General features: G+C 40.6%; 1 protein-coding gene across 1 annotated transcript in view; it reads right to left on the reverse strand.

Annotated features, from left to right (window-relative positions):
• Positions 1-22,151, reverse strand: part of COG5 (component of oligomeric golgi complex 5) — a 3,265,454-nt gene that overhangs the window by 567,279 nt on the left and 2,676,024 nt on the right. Inside the window, exon 15 of the mRNA XM_044088540.1 lies at positions 2,859-2,969. Within this exon, the coding sequence (XP_043944475.1) occupies positions 2,859-2,969 (111 nt within the window). The remainder of the gene's footprint in view (positions 1-2,858; positions 2,970-22,151) is intronic.

A 22,151-nucleotide genomic window follows, 5' to 3' on the forward strand; every position in this document is an offset into this window, starting at 1 on the left:
CACAGGACAACTAGTTTGCAGTGACAAGGAATGTGCCCAGAGTTGCAAACCAAATGCTCCTGACATTGCTTTATATTCTCACTCCAGCTATGTAATCAATAAAAAGGGTCTGTTGCCATGGATATGAACTCCCCCCCCATCTCCATTACCAGCTTGGTGTATATGGGCATCCTGAAGCAATGCAGAAATTGCCCCAAGTTTACTAAAAAACAGTTAATTCTCAAACAAACTGGTATGATATGTGACAGATGTATTCACACAATGTCACTGGAGGCAAAGCTCTCACATAAAAGTACTCCTAATGTCAATAAGGTTGTCAGTAGTACACACGCTGCACCCATCACACACAATTAAAAGCAGTCATACAGACCCACATATGCTGAGGCACTTAATTGTAACCTTCCTAAACCACAAAGACCTCCTAGACTAAGAACACAAACAGCCTCAGCAGCCCCAAATACACTCTTTCAAAACAACACACACATCAACACATAGAGCCACACCTCATGGAGCCTCTAACTCTAAGCCCATAAGGCAAGCCATCACACAATCCATCATCTTGGTCAATGGGGACTCCTTTGTGAGACACAGTGATGTCCCTCTCACCAGGCTGAGTAAGGAGAAAGTCATGGTCAGTTGCTTATCATGGGCTAGGATCCACCACATTACGGACACACTCAGGTCATCGGACCACAAGTTCCAGTATGACTCAGTCATAGTCCATGAGGGAGTAAATGATCTCAGACAATCCTCCCTAGACTATATGAAGAAAGACATCATGGAGCTCTCGGAATATGTGTCTCTGGCTGGTACATGCCTAGCATTGAGCAGCATTTTACCTTCTCCCAGGGTGATGCCACAACACAAACAAAAGATGACTGACTTTAATAATTGGCTTAGTTTCTGGCGTCATTCTAAGGTGGTGCAATACCTGTCAGCTTGGAGGGAGATGGTCAACAGAGCACGCTGGTTTGCCAGGAATGGTCTGCACCTCTCCCCTCTAGGCTTTCAAATATTAGCTAAAACACTGTCTTCCCCCATAGTGCCTTTTTTAGGCAATGCCAAACTGAAAGTACTTCTGATACAGCAAATCAAAACAAAGAAAATCTAAAGGTATCACTGCTCAATGCTAGGAGTCTAAACAAATAACTCCACTTCCTAGAAGCTCTCTTCACCCTAAAGAATGCTGATGTCTGTGTGGTCAGCATGTGTGTGGAGAGCATACCAACAGTACAAGGCTATAATCCCTTCCACACATTTAGAACAAATGCTACACAGACAGGGACTAAAGATGGAGGTGTATCTATCTATTTACATAAAAAATAAATATAACTCAAGGCTGGTCAAACAGGACAAGGCACTTCAGCTGCTCCATGTTCAAATCACCAAAGGCAAAATCCAATATCACTTCCTTGTCAGCTATAGGTCCCTCTCTATGACCCAGGAAACCCATACCATGTATTTAAACTTATTAGAAACACTAACCATCCAACCCAATACCATATTCATTGGTGACTTTAATTACCCCACTATTAACTGGGAATCCTATATGACACCAAAAGTACAGGCACAGAGATTCCTGGATTTTGTAAACACAAACTCCCTGAACCAAATAGTCAATGCACCAACCAGGGGTGCAGCCATACTGGATCTGGTCCTCAATAATATGGGAGAGTGTTGCACATCCTCCACTGTAAAGTCTTCCCTGGTAAGGTCAGACCACAGAGTGGTCTCCTTTGAAGTAAAAATAAAACCTGGACTCCCAGCTAAACCTGCAATATTCAGGAATTACCCTAAGGCTAATCTCTTGCTATTAAGTGATAACTTGGCAAAATTTCAAGCCCCCATAAACCCTGAGAACACTGCTGCCTATACAGAACTGCTCACAGAAACCCCGTACAAGCAAGTTAACAACTGCATTGAGGCAGCTGTACCCACCAGGAAGAAGTACAGAACTAACTCAAAAAAGAAACCACCCTGCTGAAATCACAAAATCAATAGGCTGTATAACAGAAGGAAGAAAATCATGCTAAAAATTAGGAGGTACAGCACCTAGCATGACAAAAGAACTCTCACCAAACTAAACAAATATCTCAGAGGACAAATAAAATCTACCAAAAATTTGAGGTGAATTTGGCCTCCCACGCCAAGGACAACCACAAAGCATTCTTAAGCTATGTCCACAACCTTATAGGCAATACACATTTGTGTGCAGAGCTCATTGTAAATGGAGCCACCTATACTGAGCCAGAAGATATAGCAAACCTACTGGCTGATAAATTCAACTCCAACTTTACCCCTCTCTCCCCCTCAACCTTCCTTCAGGAAATACCATCAAATATAACTCCCCTGCTATCACTAATGAACAGGTTCTTAATGCTCTCTCTAAGGCCAAGGCCACTGCACCAATGGGCCCAGACAACACCCCAGGCCAATGCAGACTTCTTTTCATTCAGTTCTCATACAATATTTTGTACATTAGCATACTCAATAACCCATTCATGATAGGATGCCAGTCAGAATGTTTTCTTTTTAATTATGATTTTACTGGTCAGTTCAAATCATATTTATATTACAGATTATTAATCTATTAATTCTAGATATGTTTTAGTGCAGGAAGCTGTTCTATTTCAAAAATGGTCTGAAGAAGTCTTGATTGGTGGTGAATGGAAGCACAAAACACTATTTGCACTTTTAATAAACAATCTGAGAATTTGTTCACAAAACAAAGTTACTCATTTTTCCCTGATCCGTGTTGTTCAAGTAACATCCTTTACAACATTTTCAATTACAAAGAAAGCAGGAATTCATCAAGAATAATACTGTTCAACAGGAAATAAAGCAACAAAAAATCTTACCTTTAACACAGCCTGATGCAGCCTGTACAATGAATTCACAACTGCCACATTTCTTCTTTGGCCTTCAGTAAGTGGTCCAATTACCTGGCTAGCCTCCCCTTGTGTGGAAAGCTGTATAAGGAAAATATATATAATAATCCTTAATGTTTCATGACAGAAACAATTTGAAATGTATCAGAAACACGTTTATCTCATGACGTTAATTACAAACTCTTAACTGGCTGCAAATCCCAAAGTATCTCCTGCTAGAAGGGGCATGTCCCAAATACATGCAATGTATAGCATTCACCTCCTACAGTGTACTTAATCCTCAAAGAATTTCTCCATCAGTGCTCTTTGCCCCATGTTGTAACTTCTGCGGAGATTATCGAAGTATGAAATAAAAGGTCCAATCTTTGGTTGCTATGCAAACTAGGGATAACGGTTACAGAGACAGCAACCAAATGCATCCATTTAAATACCAAGATGTTTCAAGTTAAGGCATCTTTTGGGGTATAAGGGAGAATTACATGAGAAACCTACAAGCCCCTCCTCAAAAGACAACACTCACAGTGGCTGTAAAATCTACTTCTGTCAGCTTACAGTGACACCTAGGGCACAAGAAGCAATGCTGCAACTATTATAAGCAAAAACATTTTTTGAAACACTACATGAGATTAATGTGATGTGGTGCTTATCAACAGGATCCGACTATGCTTCATAAAAGTACTGGGCTTACTTCACACAAATTACTGAATGACTGCATTAAAAGCTTCAATCTCAGGGATGGCCTTTTTTTTCTAATGTGATGGCAAGGCTAACAAAACAGTAGCCAAAAGGATTACTGGTGTTTCACTCATGGGGAATGAACCTACAGAATACACTCTGCTGGCTGTGTACTATTACAACTATAGTGGAGCTCTACGCAACTCAGCAAGAGGTTAGGGCTAAGTGGAGGGAACCAATTAGCCCGAAAGAACAGCAGATCCACTCACCCTGTCACTTGATTCTTGCCTCTTATAGGGATAAGGGACAAAGCCTACATCAGGGCATGAATGCGCTAGAGGGCTCTTACTATGGGAGTGGCAATGCTAAGTTCCCATCTTAGACTGAGCATACCAGTGAGCACCTCTGAGGCACGGAAAGAATGCATTGTTGGGTTCATATCCTTTTCTAGCAGTGGGTTCTAACATACATTATTCTTACAGTTCCTTCCTTGTTTTTATTTTTTTTGTTGTAAATATTTTTATTCATTTCCGAAAACATGAATGCAAGTTATTTATGACAGTGAAGTATTTACAAATTATTTAAAAAGGTTGGCTAAAACCTCTAAACAGATATCAGACATTAAAACCAAAATAAAGTATTTACAAGGATGTCTATTGTTGGCATATAATTGACTTTCTATACAATTGTTTCCTGATTATAATCTGCTACAGTCATTACTCTCCAGTATTTCAGTTACTTTTTGCCATGCTATATATATTGATGTAGTTCTTTCAGTTCTTCCTTTAATAGTGTTCATTTCCAATTGCGATACTGCTGACACCATATCCATGAATTGCTTTAAAGTTGGAGAAGCTTTGGATTTCCAGTTTGATGTAATGTTCTTCCTTGCAATGGCTAGGAGAGCCCACAAGATTACATATTTTGTTCTTGGTACACAGTCAGGTACAGGTGCATTAAACAAAATAATAGATTTGGAAATCTGGAATTTGTCATTGAATACCATTTGCAGAAAATAATGTATTTTATCCCAATATGGTTTAATCACATGGCATTCGTAGAACATATGCTGCCAGTCTGCTTTTATTGATAAATCACATCTCCAGCAGCCAATATTTTTCTTAAACATAAGTTCCATCTTATGAGGGGTTACGTAAGATCTGTGTATGAATTGCCATGTAAAGAGTTTCCAATGTAGTGAAAGTGATGTCTGCTTTGGAGAGAGAAGAATTAATTTTTTGTCTCTGTCATTTGGCACATGTCCATTAATTGATCTATAATAATTCCATATTTTGTCATTATTATAAGTTTTTATTTTTTTATTTGTTTTATAAATAGATGATAAGTATCCCTTTCCAGTAATGGGTTGATTCATTAGTAACATTATATGTTCTATAAGATTAGAAACATTCTGTCTAATTGATGGTTGCATTGTTTCTTGTACATACATTATTCTTAATGGAGACTGATTGCCTTCCTGATGGCATGGATCCCACTCTTCTGTGGCGAAAGGAGTAGGTCATTTGAGTGCTGGTAGTGGAGAAAGTGGGTTGGTTAAGTGGATGAAACAAAAAAGAAGAGGCACCAGAAATGCCGAAGTTGAGTGCTTGAAAGACCTGTTCAGTAGAAGACCAACTAGTCTTACATAAAACAGCCAATGCATACAAGATCATTGATGATCATTATGATGCACAGTCATGCTGTCGTACCAATGTAAACCTGACTGTCTAAACTTAACATTATTCCTGTCTAAAAAATGTCCTACTAGTCTAAACTGAATGTTATTACTGTCTCAAAACTCTTATCAGACTAAACTGAATGGCATTACTGTCACAAAAAGGTCATAAGTCTAAAAGGAACATCATTACTGCTTCAAAAAGATTTTATCAGTCCAAACTGAGCATCAATACTGTTACAAAAACATCCCATCAGTCTAAACTGAACATCATTACTGTCGTAAAGAGTTCCTACCAGTCTAACGTCAACAGCATTATTAGCAAAAAAAGCCATACTTATAAACAGAATGATTTATCTACTTACCTTGCCAGCATTTACAGCTCATAAGATTTTCCACATCATAGCCAACAGATAAATAAAAAACAGCAAATTATTCATACTCAAGGAAAGTACAGCTCTGTACACTTCCCATAAATGTAGATGTTTGAGTGTATTCACTGTTGCAGTCCTGACTTGTGGGATTTCCTGCCGTGAAAGCCCTTGGCTGGCCCGACTACCAGAGAAAAACTTCCCTCCTCCTCAGGCTGGCAGACATCCTAAGTGACGTCAGCATGTTTGGGTATATAGGGAGCCAGCCGACATCATGATATGAGTATTTGAAGAGGTGTACTAGTGGGTTTGTCAAACAGATAATATACTGTTTGGTAAATGCTGAGGAATTCAAAGAAATGGAGGTGAGGGAAGGAACTAGGTATGGCAGAAAATGTTAATAGTGTAATTAAAAAATGGTGTATAAAGCAGGTTCACTGATAATTCTACATAGGGCCATCATAAACATAACATTAGAAGCACAGAGGTGGAGTGTACATTTCACAAAACTATGTATATGGCTGGTTGTTAAGCAGAAATGAACATAAGACAGGATAATAGACTAGTTCTAAGAGAAAGGCGTCCTCTTGTGCATCTAGCAACACTGTGGACAGAACTATTTTTCATTAAGTTCCTTTTATTTCTGATATCCATCCAAAGCTTGTATGCATTCATTTTTTTATAGTGCACTAAGTTATGGCATAGGCATATTTTTCATAACAACAGTTATGTACTTAACATAAAATGGCATCTGTGCCATCCTATTTCATTATTCCTCATGACTGGGTCTTGGATCCGATGTCTGATCCGATCCGGTACTTCACAGACAAAAATTCAAGGCTCGAACTCCTCCCTCTCCCATAATCCCCTTCTGCACTCTCCCTCAGATCACATTTGCTGCCAGAACCCCGAAGAATATATATATATATATATATATATATATATATATATATATCTGAAACTTTAACTATTGGAAACATAACCTAGCAGCCCAAGACTCCAGCCTCCTCAGATCCCCCACAGAGCAAGGATTGGGGAAGGTGGCCAGGAAGTGAGGAATAATGAAATAAGATAATACAGATGCCAAGTTATGCTAAGTACATAACTGTTGATCTGATGTTATTCACTTCATTATTCCTCACAAATGGGTCAGAATCCCCTGCTACAATAGTATCCTGGGCGGCCCTATGGAAGGATGTGCCTGAGCACCATGGAACCAAAAGATGCTCTGCTTCTGGAGATAATATCCAATTTGTAATGAGAAAAACAAAAGTGTGGGGAGTGGACCAAGTGGCTGCAGCACAAATGTTATCTATGGACACCTTCATAGAGAAGGCTGAAGAGGTAGCAACAAACCTAAGAGAGGGAACCCTAGGCAACAAGGTAACTCTAGGTTCCTGAGAGAATAAACTGTGGAAATACAATCTGAAATCAATTTAGAAACTGTAACCTTAGACACTGCCTGACCGCGTCTATTCAGAGAGAAGGTTACAAACAACCAATCAGATTTCCTGAAAGTTTTAGTCCTGTGCAAGTAAAATTTTAACGGCCTATGTAAATCCAGATTATGTAGGAGATATTCACCTTTGTTAGAATGATTTGGAAAAAAGACAGGTAACTGAACAGATTGGTTGATATTTTCAGTGGCTACCTTGGACATAAAGGAAGGATTAGTTCTCAAGGCCACCCTGTCTTTATGAAAAATGATATATGACGGCTTGGACGACAAAGCCTGTAGTTCCAAGGGTTCCCTATTAGAAGACTGAAGTCGCATTCTTTCAAATGCATCTTGGTCGAACTTAAAAGCCTGAAATGGCAAAATATCGAAGCGGCTTTTAAGCAAATTCTTTCCCTGGGAAAGAATTTGATTGGCCGCTTCGTTACTTTGCTGTTTTCGGCACTGTAGTGCGGTCTCGGAGTTGGTATATTTAAGTAGGGGAGGTGTGGGGGCGAAGCCCCCCACTTAATGTAACGTTTAAAGTATGTTTTTTTTTTTTGTTGGAATAGCGATTTTTTTCACTAGGAAAAAAACTGCTGTTTTGACAGTTTGAAATTGTAAGCTTTTGCTTACATAGGGTCGATTAATCACCACTCGCTTTTTTAAGCATTCAGTGATCTAATATAGGCCCATTCCAAGACCCTCTTAGCTGAAGTTATGGCCACAAGAAAAGCTGTCTTCCAGGAAAGAAATTCAATATCACAGGAATGAGCTGGCTCAAATGGTATACGAGTAAGAGGCTGCAACATCATGGTCAAAACCCAAAGGGAAGAAGGGTCTTTGACAGGGGACCTGTGAAGAAAAACACTTTTCATGAAGGCCCTACATAGTCTGAGGAAAAGTTAGGCTCCTTATTAATATGAAAATTAGAAATGGCCACCAACTGAAGTTTTAAGGTAGAGAAACTGGCACCTTCTTGATAAAGGGATAAAAACAGAAGAACAGCCAAAACTGGAGCAGAGAAAGGGTCAAGATTCCTTTCAGCAGTCCAAACAAACATTTCCACTTACTGTTGTAGAGTTTTTGAGCTGATGGCTTCTGAGAGGCCAGAATACTTTTTCTAACAGGGAAGCCAGCCTGGACTCTCTCTGTATCACGGGAAGTGGAGAAGCCATGTGGTTAGACAATGGGATCGAAGGTTCGGAGTCTGCAGTTCTGAGGGGTTAGAGATGAGATCTGGCATGGGATCCAGTATCCATGGTGGATACTTCAAATAAGACCGTAGGAAGGGAAATGACACATGACGAGGCCAGAACAGGGCAATGAAGATCATGGAACACTTCAGTATGTGGGCTTTCTCCAATACCTTGGGGATCAACGGCACAGGTTGATATGCATAAAGGAGACTCGGAGGCCAATCATGGACTAGAGTGTGTCTCTCAGGGACTGCCCATCTGGAGGGATCAGGGCAAAGTACCTGCTGCATTTTTTTGTTCACTGGAGATGCAAAAAGGTCACAGCAAGGTTGGCCCCATTAGCCGAATATCTGAGACGCCACTGATGGATTCAGGGAACACTTGTGTGGGATCAAGATGTACCTGCTGAGTCTGTCTGCCAACATGTTTGACCCCCCAGGTATGTGCACTGCAAGAAGAAAGTGACCGGAAGAAATCGCCCATTCCCACACTCTCACGGCCTCTCTGCACAGTGGATAAGAATGTGTTATCCCTTACTTGTTGATGTACCAGACCACTGACATTTTGTCTGTATAAACTGCAATCATCCCCAGAGGAAGGCAACCCTGAACGGATTGCAACATCTGGAAGAATGCTCTCATCTCTATGACGTTTATGTGCAACTTGGTATCTGTACAGGACCACGTGCCTTGGACCACTCTGCCCTGAAAATGACCCCCCCCACCCTAACAGGAAAGTGTCTGTGGCCACTGTAGCTGTGGGAGGAGGAAGAGAAAACGGTCTGCCATGTAAGAGATCCTCTGAGAGAAGCCACCACTGAAGATCTCACTGGCAAATGGGTGTCAGCAGGATTGGCATAGACATTGGATGACAGAGAATGGGCCATTGGACTGCTAGCCTCCACTGGAGTACTTGCATGTAATATCTTGCCAGTGCTACAAAGAGGATAGCCACCAACATGAACCCCAGAGCCTTGAGAATGAGATGTGCCTGCGGTGATGGGATCTCTACAATTGCCTTGACCTGCTGTCTGAGCAGGTCCACTCTCTGAGGGGGCAAAGCTGCAATTTCTGTCACTGTGTTGAGCTGGGTCCCTATAAATTCCAAACTTTGCACACGAGTCAGTTTTGTCTTGGATACATTGACTGTAATGCCTAAGTTGTCAAAGGTCTGCAAAAGGTACTGCATCGCTAATGTCAGTCAATGTCTTGTGGGAGCAGTGAGAAGCCAATCGCCCAGGTACAGAAATACCTGGAATCCCTGCAGTCTCAACTGAGATGCTACCACTGCCAAGCATATGGTGAACACTCAGAGGGCTGTGGTGAGTCCAAAGGGCAAGGCTCTGAATTGAAAATGATAGCCTCCCAGCCAGAAGCACAGATGCCTCCTGCAGCATCTAACTATCTTGATGAAATAGTAGTAGTCCTGGAGGTTTATGGAGCACATCCACTTGTCCTTGCGCAACAGCGGCAGGATGGGCTAAACAGTCACCATCAGGTACTTCGACTTCTTGACAAACAGATTCAACTTTCTGAGATCCAAAATTGGATGCAGGTCCTCAGTCTTTTTGGCACCAAAAAGAAGCAAGAATAAGTTCCGGACTCTCTTTGTCCTGTTGGGACCTCCTGGATGGCTCTTCTTTCTAGAAGTTTTAGAACTTCTCTTTGGGACAGTTCTGTCTGATTGGGTGGTGCATCGGGGAGAACTCTCTTGGGAATTGGAGGAGGTTGGGAAAAGGAAAAGTAATAATGCCTGCATATGGTATTGAGCACCCACTGAACATTTGTTATGGCTGTCCAGGCATTTGGGTACAATGAGAACTGACCCCTGACTATCTCCAAGGCAAAACAGTTGGGCAATTCCTCAGGGGCACCGAAAGGACTTCTTAGAGAAAGGTTGCCTGAAGCCCTGATTCTGTGGACCCCACTCTGTCTCTAGGGCGGCGTCTACCATTAAACCCTCTTCTCCAGCCTCTGGAAGAGGAATCCTCTGGAGTACCCTGGAAGAAACTCTGTGACTTTTGGAATAAAGTTTCTTATTTCCCCACTGGTTCTTGGAAAAAGACCTTTGAGAGGTAGAAAACTTGATTCCCACCATTGACAGCATCTTCCCTTCCTGCTCACTGTTGTTCAAAGTCTCTTTGACTGATGGTCCAAAAAGTGAGAAGCCATTAAAGGGTCATTCGACAAAGATGCCTTGAAGGGTTCCACAAACCTGCACAACCTCATCCATGCATGACACCTCAAGGCAATGCCTGCACCAGCCACTCGAGAGGTGCCCTCAGCAGCATTAGACATTAACCTCATTGAGGAACTGGCAAAAGACAACAGAGTGGTGAGCTTGGGAGAGACCTCCTTGAGGTTCTCCGCAGACATCAACTCTGAAACAGATTTGGTTTAGTTCAGTAACCAGGTCTCTTTGGAGGTGGATAAAGTGCAACAAATAGTTAAGAGCTCTCAAACCAAATGTGGCTGAGGTGTAGACACACTTTTCATCTCTCTTTATCGCCCCAGACTCCCTGTTTGGGGGAAGGACTGTGGAGCTCTGTTCAGCCAGCTCCTTTCTGGTGGCTGTGGTGACCACAATGACATTAACTGGCACGCCTTTGCTCCAATGCATCCTGTCTGAAGAAGGGATCAAGAAATTGTCAACCTTCTTGTGGACCAGTTCCTCAATGTCAGGTTCCTTCCATGCCCTGTGTGCAATAAGATCAATGAGCTCGTCTGCAGGGGGGAACCCAAGAAGTAGATGGGCCCATCCCAAAAGCCTTCAGAAACACAGATTCCTCCAAAGCCAGAGGTTGGGAAGACCATTCACCTTTATGTTTTAACAGCTCCAGAATGTCTCCAAAGGAGATGTCGTCAGGTGGAGACCTGGGGACCCGTCCCTTTCATCAAAACCTATGTCATCTGTGAGGGACACCATGGGCGAGTCCAAGTGCCTCCTCTTGCACTTTCTCTTCTGTGGCCCCACCCTCTACATGGGGCTCAGTGGAGGACTTGGAAGAGAGGGGGAACCCCATAGGGTTTGGATGCTGCCTGAAGGCTATCTCGAGAGTACTGACACTGGACAAGATGGATAGGCTCAGGGCTTAGAATAGTGACAGGCTGTGATGTACCCAGTAGAGGGAAGGATACTGCTCCAGAATTATAGAAAGTTCACTCTACCACCCAAAAAGCCAAAGGACTCAAGGAAACTCCCTCCCTGTCCCCGGTAGCCAAAACCACCTGAGATGAACTAGCACAGGCCTCCAGACAGTATCGGCCTCGGACTGTCAAGGACCGAGGCCTCCAAAGGAAGGGACTGATCCAATAAGCCCAGTACCTGATCCCCTCCCCAGAGACCCGGTACTGACCTTTCAGAGATGAGACCTGCTCTGATCTGATGGCAATGGGATCAAGCTGGTCAGGGACCCTGACGGAGTTGGGAAAGCATACAGTACCGGACCTGTCAATGCCTCCCATAGGTGAACCGGGTTCTGGAGTTCTCAAACAGGCAGACTCAGGAGAAGCGAGGGCAACCATGTGGCCAGTGATCTCGCCGAGCCCAAGTGGGCTGGATATGCCAAGAGACACAGCTCCATGTTGGCACTAAGAAAGCTCCTCATCATCCTGTCCATATTCATGGGCAAAAGGCTCCTGGAGGATCTAGAGGAAGCTGAAAAATGGGTGGGTTTAGATGGGTAAGCAAGCCTGGACCACCTATGATGCCCCTGATCCAAAGATCAGCTCTGATGCCTAGGAGCCGAGTGCTTTTGATCCCTAGTGGATCCTGATGGACAGCCCTCAAAAGGCAATGCTGGATTCAACGAACATGCATGATCCAGCATCTACTGGACCACTCTTCTCAGATCTTAAGGAACAGATGGACCGGAGGGGGACCTAACTGTAGTTGAAACTGAGGGCTTCTGATCCAGAGACCTTGGAACCCACCGACAGATCCTGAGACAAAGGATCCGAGACAACCAAAGGCAATTTTGAATCCGGGGATCTCCGATCTGAAAGCCTAGGGTGTTTTTGAGACACAGGAGGAGAAGCGCCCAGGAAAAAAGGACTTTCCTCTTGGACTCCTTAAGGCCAGAAGAAGACCAGGACCCAGAAACAAAGGGACCCCCTTGAGTCATGACCTTCAGCAGCAACTTGTTTTGGTGGTCCTCCAGCGCTGGAGGGTTGAATGCCGCACGTACACAGCAATCCAGCCTCTACGTGGTCAGCACTCAAACAATAAACACACGTCTTGTAGGTATCAGAATTAGGCATCTTGTGCCCACATGAAGAACACCTTTTAAAACCTGCAGGTTTGTCCTTCTCAGACATACCTGGTCTGACACTGACACAAACACACACACAAAAACAAAAAAACATTTACTAAGTAACCGCAACTAAGTAAAACTAAGTAAAAGAGTTCGCACAATCACATCTAGAAAGAAGAATATGCCTAACAGCTATACATGTCAAAAAAGGCACCAAGCGCCAACTAAGGAAAGGAGGAGGATTACTACAAGCCCTAACACTAGTGACAGCTAGAAAAGGGAAGGGAGGATAATTAGTAGAGAACTATTTAAACCTAATAAAGGAATAAACCACTTATCTGAAAAAAACTTGTGAAAAACAAGGAAAGCAGCTCTGAGCCAGGAATCACATCCGTGCGTAAGCGTGGCAAACAAGATCTGGGGGTTAGAGTGAAGAAGGGGATTATGGGAGAGGGAGAAGCTCAAGCTTTGAATCTTTGTCTTTGAAGTGCCAGATCGGATCTGACGTCAGGATCTAAGATCTAGTCATGAGGAACAATGAAATGGATAACATCAGATCTGTAACTGCCAATATTGGATATACAGAAGCCAAAGGTTTGACTGAATGATGCTTTCTTCCACTTTTCGTAAAGCAAGTTTGCTTCATTGAAAGTTAACTGATTTGGCAGTATTGACTTTTCTGTGTATAAGATCATAAAACAACAGAATGGCAGACTTGTTCCTTCTCCACTGTTGTGCGATCTCTGTGTTGGTACATATATGTAGCAGTAGGTATGTTAGGGGGGGGGATGCAGCCCCCTTGCATAAAAAATGTTTTTCATGTTTTTTTGTGTACTTCAGTTTGGATCACTTTCAGATCAATGCTTTGTGGTTTTGAACATATAGATATTTCATGAAGTGTCATAAATCCAGCTATACGTCTATCTTTACATGTGACCCAGATTTTAATAATGTGTGTGTTATACAATGACAATTGATTATGTGAAATGTCTCTTACCTCCGTCTGTCATTCTGCATGTGTATTCTATATTCACATTTAATTATTCTAGTGCTTAATATCTGTATGGTTGTAGTGTGCTATGAGGCTTTTTACTCCCGGCCTCCCCAGTCAAATGCAATTAATGAATAAATTAATACATACATAAAAACTTCATGTTGAACTGAAAGACTTCACTTCTAAACTACTAAGTTGCTGCTTAACCCTTTCAAAATAATGGAATATAACAGTTAAAATTAAAATAGGTGACATGTTATCCTTACCAGCATACTGATGTGAAATCTAGCACCTTCCACTCAGACATACTAAAGTCACTGAAAAAGTAAGAACAAACACTTGGCAGGCATCACATCACACCAAATCAAATCAATGACGAAATCTTGTGAAAGTACATATGAAAAACTGCTAGTAGAGGCAGTCCATCTAATCCATCCAACATTTGTAGCTCATCCATATATACTTATGCTTTCCTCCAACTACTTCATCCACTGTTCAACCCTTCTGTAGATGTACACAAAACTACCCACCTTAGAAAGGAGCTTTGTGGATCCATTATGTTTTAAATAAGGAGAATACTGCACGCACATCAATTGTTCTCTTTCACTAATGTTTTTCAAAAAGTAAATGGAAATGCTCAGAGACATTCCCCACAGTGCGCACTACTCATCCCCTTATCATGCTTATCGCCCTTCTCTGCATGTCATATAAGAGAATCATAGAATATCCAAGGCAACCAGGCCAAGTGGCTATTTATTCCTTGGTGACAGCCCTTAGACCTTACCTCCTTTTTCAAAAAGCAACAGATCAGTCATACCAGGATTATATTTGTGGATATCCATCCAGTTATCTAACTCCTTTTTGAAGGAAGAAAGTTAGTTGCATTGCTTAATTTGGCATGGGCATTAGTTCTCAAGAAGGGGCAAGTGTTGTGTGACAAATCTATCTTTCCACTGTGTTTTCTTTATATGCTGAAACCAGTTTAGATCCCTGATTCTAGTATTAGTGTGACTTTTATTTGTAGAGAAATAAGAGGTCTTGAACTACTGGATCCCTGATGGCCTGAAAGGCTAGGCACGGATCACCCCTAAGGAGTCTGGATGACACCGTGAGCTTATGTGAGGTTTGGACTTTTATTTGCAAGTGAATAGTCGGAACAGCTGAGCTGTAACATTTGTGTGAATAGCTACAGCTGCTAGCGCATTTTCATTTCGATGTGGTGTGAATATTAAGAAGTCATGTTAGTGTTTTTTGCAGGAGCTAAACTTACCTTGGTTTTGCTCTAAAGAATTACATATCCTTATACACAGACTAGCCATCCAAGACTTAAACTTCACTACCGCTGGATTGAGAACACAGGCTGCCTGACTCATCGTATGCTTCGCATGTCAGTCCCTATATGTTGTATGATGTAAACGCTGTATTATACCAACAAAAAATCTTACAGCTTTTTTAAAATAGAATATTTTTTTTTTTCACCTACTTGTTTCAATCTGTCACATCCATACTCAGACACTGCTACTATGTCCCTATATGCCATTTAGTTCAAGCGTCATTACCTTTCTTGTAAATATTTGGTTCAACATTATTTAACCGATTTGTGTTCTGACCCAACTTATTTTTTGTTATCACTTTGTTTGGCTTCAGCGATCTGGTCCGACATTGCATAGTCTGTAACTACTCTGCAACCTATCAACCTGCTGGACATTTCATAGCCCTCCCATTCAAGGTCTGCAGGAGTTTACTAATTGTAGAAGCTCTTTTTTTAAAATCCCAGTTAGTTTGTGTCACAGGCCGATTCATTTCTCTAGTTCTAACTGCATAGTGTGCTCGCCATGTAAGTCATACAATGCTGTTTTTGGTTTAACTGTGGATAAATTTGAGAGCTTTATTGTTTATATATATATATATATATATATATATATATATATATATATATATATATATATATATATGGATTCACTTCATAACACTGAAACTTCATAATACTGAAAATGAGAAAACTTCATAATACTGAAGACCAAAATACTGAAAGCTCAAAATACTGAATACTCAAAACACTGAAACTCAAAATACTGAAAGCACATATTATGTGTAAACTCAGCTTAAACAACATAAATCATAGCAATTTCTACCAAATATATGCAGGAGGGCAAACCCCCCTGCACCCCCCCTGCTAATTATATATATCTACTCCAAGATTGCACTTAACTACACTATGTGCAATCTTGGAGTTGATATATTTAATTAGCACGGGGTGGAAGCAGCCCACATGGGGGTGCAGGGGGCTTGCCCCCGTGCATATATTTGGTAGAAATTGTTATGATTTATGTTGTTTAAGCTGAGTTTACGCATAATATGTGTTTTCAGTATTTTGAGTTTCAGTATTTTGAGTTTTCAAGATTTTGAAGTTTCAGTATTTTGGTTTCAGTATTTTGAGTTTCAGTGTTATGAAGTGAATCCATATATATATATATATATATATATATATATATATATATATATATATATATATATATATCGGCTTCTGCACAGGAATTGACAGTCCTGTTTTATTTTTTATTTTAATAGTGTAGGTCACTGAGTGTTACTACACTGAATTAGTGTATCGTTCAGCTGAAATATTTGCTCTTGAAATAACAGGTGTTTGATTTTTGCTCTGTGTTTAGTCGACCAGTGTATTACTGACCGATAGTTGGCTGAATTCAGTTAGTACTCTTTCCTGTGTGTATTATAAAGTGATGATAACTGCAGTTTCTTAGGCTGGAACTACACTGACTGAATTGCACTACTAGTTTTTTTTTTTTATGCTACAGCTTAGAACGTGGTAATTGTTCAACTTACATTGCTAAACTTTTTTCTAATGTTTTGCCTTCTATACTTTCTTTTCAGCTAAACTTCTTACGTTGGTTTTGCTCTAAAGAATTACATATCCTTATACACACAGTAACCATTCAAGACTTAAATTTCTCTGCCGCTGGACTGAGAACACAGGCTGCCTGACTCATCGTATGCTTTGTATGTCAATCCCTGTATGTTGTATGATGTAAACACTGTATTATTCCAACAAAAAATCTTACAGCTTTTAAAGGAGAATAATTTTTTTCACCTACTTGTTTCAATCTGTGACATGCATACTCGGACACCAGTACTATGCCCCTATATGCCATTTAATTCAATCATCATTACCTTTCTTGTAAATATTTGGTTCAACATTATTTAACCGATCTGTGTTCGGACAACTGATGACTGACTTCTCCAGAGCAGACAGCAAAGCAGAATTACCTAGAGAAAGGACACTGGTGGGTCCTACTCATACAAGTCTTATACTATGTTATCCCCAACAGGAGAATGTCAATCATCAAAGGTACAATGCAGGTGACAACCGTTAGTCCACTGAAGCATAAGCAACAAAATGTGGATTCATGTCTTCAGTCAATGGAGACTTAGTCAGAAGGGGATTACGCAAAGTAGTTTAGATGAACCTGAGTTAATCACATATTCTTACTTTACATTTTTGAGACTGCTGTACTTTTAGAATAAGGATGGTTTTATCCTTAGACCTAAGGCTGAGCGATGTCAGTGCATAATTAGACAGTCAGGAGTGTGCACAGTGCCCCCCACATGGGAGGATGCAGGGTGCTCACCTCCGTGCATACATTCTTTTGTTTGAATTTATTGTAAAAAACCACCTTGCCCTGGTGTCAGCTTTATACACTAGATTAGTTACTATGTACACAATATAATGATCCACAGATCCATCCTACTGTCTGGCTCCAAACAAATGAAATATAGTTAAAGGGCTGATAGATACATGCATACATAAATAAATAAATACATAAACTTTTAAAGTGAACAGAAGCATGATGTACCACTTGCCTTTTTTCAGAATCCATTTCCAAAGCAACACAAGTGACTAAAATAACAAAACCCAATTGCATGCTGTTAATACACTTGAAAGAAAACACAGAGTAAACTGACACACAAATGTGCATTCAGGTATAAAAGCTAGAAACAGAAATAGTAGGGAGTGAGTTATAATACATCAGTGATCTAACATGAGCAGGAGCACTCCTATCAATGCAGAAGGAAGAGATGAAATTAAAGGAGATGCATAAGCAGGTGCTGATTGCACAATGGCCCACCAGCATCATATGGAGTCATTTTTAGTGTAATCGCTGGTGCAACTGTTCAGCTGTTGAGTTTTATCTCAGTGGGTATCTCTGGTGGAGGAAGAATGATTATAAATAATGAAGACGTTATCATCCACCAAATATTATATTCCCTGTGACACAACACATGCTTTACATGTCATCCCGAATGAAATGTAGCAAAGAAACGTACATCACTTTCAGAAACAGGGGAAATGGTGTGTGAATGAAAAGATGTAAATTTGGAAAGTTTCTTAGAAATATAAAGGTATCTCCAGGTGTTCTAACTATTCAACCACTAAAGGTCATACAGAAGACAGAACCTTCAGTCAGGTGCATATACTGCAGGCAAGAATCTGAGAGGATAATTACTTCATAATTCTGGTTGATCAAGCAAACTTCACATTGGTAAGTGCACTTTTGAACTGTAATTTAAAATAAAGTATTTCAAGAAATAAATTTGTGTGAAATGTTTCATGTTGCTCATAGCTTAATTATGTTGTTAATTGGGTCAATTTCTTTGCATCTCTTATACATAGGCTAGCAAGTATAATTATTGTGAAGCATTCAGTTCATATTTTTGAATTGAATAATTTTCTCTACCTGGCCACTTTGACCATAAGTCAGCTGTAATGCCCCGTGTTCCCACCATCCAAGGATGCAGCTTACCAACCCCTTAGACCAGAGGCCTCTCCAAAGTGGATCAGCAGCACCTATATATCCACAAAATGGGAAACTTCATAGGTCAGGTCGGGTGACAGATCCATCTTTGGCGATCCTGTCTTTCTTTTTTCGCCACCCCAATTTGCATTCATCCATGGCCGGCTGGGTAAGCAGGATTCCTAGTATCTCAACCACTGATCTATTTGTGCTTCTGTGCAAGCAACAATGATATCTACAGAACTAGAAGATGTTCCCTGGTGGGTCCTTGTTCCTGGTCCAGGTCCATCATACAAGCATTTTACAACACACAGCTATCACTGAGTGGGGAGAGGCTAGTATCAAAGCAGACTCTGATGACCCTCCAGGATAAATGAGCAGGTGCTCACTGCTGAGTCCCACTTTCCCCAGCTAGCTGCTCATATGCTCAGGATTCTACATGAACATGAGCTATGATCACAACTGTGATCTGTTACATCAGGTCTCACTTGTAAAAATAGTAATGGACTCAATGATATTTATTTGCTTAAAACATATTAAAAATGGTGCAAAAATAAAGCAATAAGACTGACATATAATCCAAAATTTAAAGAATTGTTTTACTCTGGAAAAGAATGGTCAAGATATAAAGAAGAATTTCCAAAAAAAGAATAAAAAAGTTTGAGAACAGACCACAGATAATCTTCTGTTGTTGAAAAACTACAAATATTATCGCAATAATCACTTCTGACTTTATCTTATACTTGGTCAGATGTAAAGTGTACAATGTTTAATTTGCTCAATTTCAATTTCCTGATCATTGTCCCCCACAGGGAAGCACTGCTGATGCAATTTCTATCTGCACCCTGGCAGTGATTCAGTTTGTATGGGCTTTTCTAGTTGCAATTCAATAAGAGGAATTGGCGAAAAATCCCCTACATGGAAGGTGTAGAAGAGCTTGTCCACCCTGAAAAAAAAGGAGAAAAAGAAAAAAGTTTTTTTCTTGTTTGTTGTTTTTTGCGAATTTTATCAAGCTGAAGTTTGTTATGTTTCATTCTGCTGAAACATCAGGGAACTTAAATTTGCTATAGCTTCTGACATTCGTGTTTAAGCGTAGCATCTAAAGAGCTAGATTAGCTAAAATAATGTGCTCCTGGAATGATGCCTCTTTAGAGAGGAAAGAGTACCACAGGCTTTTAACAAAAGCTGCTTCAGCAAGATGAAACATTAAAAAAAAAAAAAAAACAGAAAAAAAAGTTGATTCTTCTGGTAGCATGACTATCACCTCATTAATGATCTGTGTCCTAACCTAAAAAAAAATATTACAGCAGAAGGTGCTGTGCCTTCCTTACAGCGAGTGAAAAAGTGGAACTTTTGTATTGAACAGGCACACAAAAAAATACCCAGATCTACAGGACATGATTTCCTGAACATAAATGTTATGACTGACATCTGCATCTCCCTTTAATTTACTTTGGTTAGTGCCTTTCTTAAATAACCAGACCACCAAGATACTCTGGATATCTGATGCATAAACAATGGAACTTTAAGACCATGTTCTCAACAGCATGAATCAGTCAGACTTTTAGATTAATGTATTTATGTTATTCTAAACTGCTAGTTAATTATCCTGCTTCTGCAGTAACAGATTTGACAGTACAAAAACGAAGAAGTGCAACTGCTCCTCTAGTCCTGTTTATGCAACAAAGTTTATTACCAGTCTGTACTGCAGACGCTCAGTTCATGAAGGCAAAAAAGGCCTGCAATGCTAATATATCAAAAACAGATGTTATTTAACCAGCTCTGATGATGTACCATACACCTCTCAAGTGTGCCTCATTACAAGGAACGTACCTCATTCGGGGTATTAAAAAGCTCATGTTCCTTGTAGTTCCTCAAAGCTCCACATTGAAAGACTCTGTCACACATTCAGTGCTAGGAATTTTTTTAAGTGAAATCCATTGTAAATAGAAATTAATCATATTAATTCATTACATGATCTTCTTTATAAGTAAAACCAGTGTATATTAACCATTCTATGACCTTCCTAGTTGAAGTTGTTAGTAAGCCATTGGTATGTGTTCCACATTATGAGGGCTAATGTTCCTCATTTTGGAGATGGAAGGTTGAGAGCTATGTGATGTACAGGAATAAAACCCTGACTATAAACCAGATTAACAGAATTCAAATAGCAGCTGGGGTACATGCTAAAGCTAGGATGAGGGTAAAAGGAATGGATTGATTTGCCTATTCCAGAGGAAGGAAGTGCTAGATTTGGCATAATGGTTAAAATCTTCACACCAAAGACACAAGGTACAGGGTTTAATTCTGACATTGGGTTATTAGTTAGGCTAAAAATGGCCATTCAGGGCAGTTACCCTAATATTCTCCTGGGATCTTGGGATCCTGGCCAGTTCTTTGCTCTGGTTATGCCCACATGCAGATGGAGGCTTACACAAAGCCGCTGACTGGTAAAATGTAAGCTTGGTTTGACAGGAGTCCACAGAAGGAGAGAGAGTGAGTGCATGCATGTGTGTGTGTGTGTGTGTGTGTGTGTGTGTGTGTGTGTGTGTTGTGTTGTGTGTGAGATAGACAGAGATAAAGCATGCATGGGCCAGGGAGACAGTAATTGATTTTACAAAGTGATGTAGTGCTTTCTTTACCAACAGCGGAAGGATTAGAGTAAAGGAAATTTCCTCTTCCACCTATAAATTTATGATTCTGGCTGCTAAATGGAGGATGTGCTTCTCTGTAGAGACTAGACGATTAAGGTGCTCTTACATGCCTCAGGGTCCTAATCTGGTGCTAAGCTGCAATCTATCTGTAGATGACATGGGTCATCACCACTGCTTCTAGCTGAAGCAGTACTAAAGGTAGGAGGTGACATTGTACTCTCTTGGCTACCTGGATGACAACACCCTCTGGGATGGTATATGCTTGGTGGTCAGCAGGCATGGAGCATAACATACAAGGAAAAAAAGCTGTTATTTTTAGTACACATCTGTAGAATGAACTCTGTAATGTAGTACTATGTATATTTCAGCTTGTTCTAGAAAGATATTACATATAGCCATGTGCCCAAGTCCCTGTGATATCAATGATAAGAAGCTAACAAGAGGACAGTGTGACGACCGTGCTCTGGCCCAGCAATCAAGGAGCCTCAATCCTGTCCACTAACACCAGGGAGCTCATCTCCTAGAAGAGGAAAGGATAACTAATATACACAGTAAAGTACAATTTCCCTTAAGTGCACACAGAGATCACAGTCAGTCTGGGGCTGGTTGCTCTCTTGCTCTCCAAGTCCCCAATAAAACGCCCCACTGGCACAGCTATAGGTTCCAGATCTCAGCCTAGCTGGCAAGCTAACCTCCAGTACCCTCTCTGTCCATCCAGTGCTTCGTGTCCCTGCCAAGTAGCTGACACAACACACACACACTTTGAGATAAGTATTTATACAACTTCACAGACACTCCTGGGAAAGGCTGACACAGATTCTCCAGCTGTGCCCCTTTACCCAGACTATACGGTAGTAATTACTGCCACCACCAGCTTAATAATTATCAGCTACCCAAAGGCCCTAAAAGGGTGTCCACTTATTACTGTGCAATATTATTATCCAATTGGTAATGTGACTATTCAGTCTAAGGCTTATTAGAGTGGCCTATTATGATAACCTCTATAAATATGCAATGTACTCTAAAGCCTATCTCTACACAAACCAGCCACAGGTAAAGGTTTTTAAAATATGTAATAATAAATAATTAAAACACAAGACAAAACTACTACACCACAGAGATATCTAAGAGTTCAGAGATCACACCGAAACTTAAAACAATACAGTAGGATAGGTCTGATGTCAAAGAAAAACACAA

This window comes from Protopterus annectens, chromosome 11.part0, assembly GCF_019279795.1.
Source record: "Protopterus annectens isolate FY-2018-M chromosome 11.part0, PAN1.0, whole genome shotgun sequence".
NCBI lineage: Eukaryota > Metazoa > Chordata > Ceratodontiformes > Protopteridae > Protopterus > Protopterus annectens.